The sequence below is a fragment of the Mercurialis annua genome, linkage group LG6 (genome assembly GCF_937616625.2).
Source record: "Mercurialis annua linkage group LG6, ddMerAnnu1.2, whole genome shotgun sequence".
Taxonomy (NCBI): Eukaryota; Viridiplantae; Streptophyta; class Magnoliopsida; order Malpighiales; family Euphorbiaceae; genus Mercurialis; species Mercurialis annua.
The window spans coordinates 30326162-30329246 of NC_065575.1; the positions used below are offsets into that span (position 1 = coordinate 30326162).

The 3085-nt window shown below is 30.6% G+C and overlaps 1 protein-coding gene across 1 annotated transcript; it reads left to right on the plus strand.

Moving 5' to 3' along the window:
• Positions 1-446: 446 nt before the first annotated feature.
• LOC126653925 (putative lipid-transfer protein DIR1) lies at positions 447-991 on the plus strand. The gene has a single exon (XM_050347925.2). It carries the CDS (start codon positions 558-560, stop codon positions 870-872), a length of 315 nt encoding a protein of 104 aa, XP_050203882.1. The 5' UTR covers positions 447-557; the 3' UTR covers positions 873-991.
• Positions 992-3085: the final 2094 nt, after the last annotated feature.

The window sequence follows — 3085 nt, forward strand, 5'->3', positions numbered from 1 at the left end:
TATTTTTAACATTAAACAATAATTTAATGAAAGATATACTCTCAATGAAATAAAAATGACCTTTCGCACAAGCTGCATTTGTATGTTTTAAAATTTGAGTAGTATCTTTGCTAATTTTGTTAACAACTAACAGACATGTATAGCATTTACAATTGATAAAATAACAGTGTTTGTTATGAAATGATGTATTAGCTTGATTGTGGACTTTAGTAATGGTCAAACATAGATGGCTTAGAGCTAATTAGCAACTTCTTTGGATCCAAATTTGTTAGTTATGGATTATGAATCACGCAAATTCAACAAGATCAACCTAGACTTAATTGACCATTTTTTATTCGTACAAATGAGCGGCCTTTATATCAAAACAAACTTCTTAATTAAATTAAAAAAGATGAATTCACAGTCCCGATTTAGCAAACTTGTTGAATTTAGTTTCAATTCACAAGTTTTGGGTTTGGTTTTGTTCTATAAAAAACCAGAAACTCAATACTCTAAAACGCAAGATCTGCAAAAATCAACAAAGAAAAATATACGTAAAATTTATCATACATAAATAAATGGAGGGAGTAGAAAAACATTTAGTCAGGGTTATAATTATTGTGGCGATAGTTGGCAGCAATGGGGTGTTCCAATTTTGCAATGCACAAAGCATATGCAATATGTCATTTTCTGGGCTGTTATCATGCAGGCCTGCCGTGATTTCTCCGAACCCATCCCCACCGACGAGCGACTGTTGCTCGGTGTTAGCACAGGGTGACATGAATTGCCTATGCTCGTCAGGCGATGCCAATTTGCTTCCTGCTTTTGGTATTGATCCTAACCTTGCTTTGCAATTGCCGGACAAGTGCAACCTCACGCATCCTAACTGCTAGGGGTTGGCTTACATATTTTCATCATATTTACACACATGTAATTCGTTATGTATTAGTTTGTTTTTCAAATAATAGGAGGTTACCTGTACAATTATGGTCATACTTCATTCATGTGGCAATTCGTCAGCTTATATAGTCTAAATTTATTGGCTACATAACGTCCCGTTTTTTGAAAAGTAAACATAAAATTATCAAAAAATATGTAAATGTCTTTTACTTTCTATAAAAATATTATAGTTGGATGATTGTATTAAAATTTAACCTGCTAGGGTTGAAGAACATGTTTTTCTTTTGGTATATTATCTTTCCATAACATGAGATATAAAAATATGTTGTATGAATTTAGAAGAGAAAAAACAAATGTGTATTTTGTTGTTGGTAGTAATTTTTACCTCATTATATAAATAAGCTTTAAGAGAAATTTTAAGGTGGATTGAGTCTAGGGTTTTGCTAGAAAATATTATTTTACGAAACCGTTATGCCATGTCATTTGTGTAACAAACCAATAGTCCGTTAGACATATGAAAAAAATTATAGTAAAAAATTAAATAACAATTAAAAATTTATTAGTTTGTTGTAAATATTACATGTCACAATAAATGCATGGAATAAACACTGTCTTATTAGTACTTTGTTTTTATCTAATGCCAATATGACCTGTGGCATTTTTGTTTTTATTTTCTTTAAGAATCAACTTATTGACCTGTGGTATAGGTTGTGTATAGGATAACTATCTTGTTTGGTCACTCAATTTTATACAAAGTTTATATTGCTTGTTAAATTTATTTTTACAAATACAAATGCTTAAATAAACTTACCATATCTTGAAATTAAAATTTTATATATAATCTCATCATAAATTATAATATACAAATGACATAAAATTAAAATCTTACATATAATGTCAATAAATTCGTAATCTAAAATACAAATATAAATTAAAAAAAACATCGTTAAAGAGTATTTCGTAGTTCAGACTCCTATCGTTAACAATTGCGGAAACAATGCAAAACTAGCTTATTGTAATAATTTTTGTAGAGTAAGCATTCAATAAAATTTATGTGAAATGTGGCTCAATTTATTTGAAAAGTGCCAAAATTTTCATGGAGTTAATTAATGAGTGAAAATTCACAAACTAATGTTTTATAAAAAAAAACATTAATAATGTTTTTTTTAGGTTCAAACACTAATCATTGACAATTGTAGGAAAATTTAAATTAGCCATGTAATTATTTTCATAGAGTATAAGCATTCGTTAATAAACTTATAAACATTAGGTAATAAATTAGGACAAATTAAATTTTATGTCAAATGTGTCCTAATTTACGTGAAATCGGCGCAAATTTCCACGGAGTTGATTTATGGTTAAAAAATCACGAAGAACCTAATGCTTTGTAAAAAACTTCGATAATGTACTTTTGTAGTTGAAACAGCTATCGTCAAAAATTGCTGGAACATTGCAAACTAGCCATGTTATGGTTTTCATGGAGTATAAGTATGAATAGAGAGGAATTCAGGGGCAGCTCGCCCAGGCTTATAGCTGACTTCTTTTATCTGGAAATGGTTTGAAAAATGGGGTCGCCACCTAATTCAATTGCGAAATTCCTTTTATACCGAGTAGATAACTTTACTCACTTGTGGGTAAGATTATCGTGCATCACACTAAAAGACCGGATTCGTGGACTTCCCTGAGACTCGTGTTCTTGCCCTATCGGTTGCTGACTTTATTTCTTGGACATATTCATTTTATCTCATCTCAATATTTGATCTAGTTGTCCATAGGATATAGTACTAGAAATAAACAAATCTGGAAAACCAGTAAACACGTTTGACACGCATATGACTCAATCTGGAATGGACATCCAAAGCAAGTAACAAGTACTCCTAAGAATATATCTAAACCTGGTGGTTTCTAACAAAAAGAAGGAATCTAGATGGTCTCGATTGATTATATGCACAAAGTCTAAAATGGGAGTTTAAGTTTGATTAATTTTATTAGGTGATCTTGAATGCCCTATACAACCGTTACTATATTTTCATGTTAGTCCTAAGATTTCTAAGTGACTGGTTATAATTGATATAATTTGCTAATTTAACATGGTTAGTCCTTTAGCCTATTAATAATGCATTTGGCATTGCTTGGAAAGAAGTAAACATTGCAAACTGGCACATGTGCATTTGGTGTGCATATAAGGTGAGAACTGGTTCTCGAT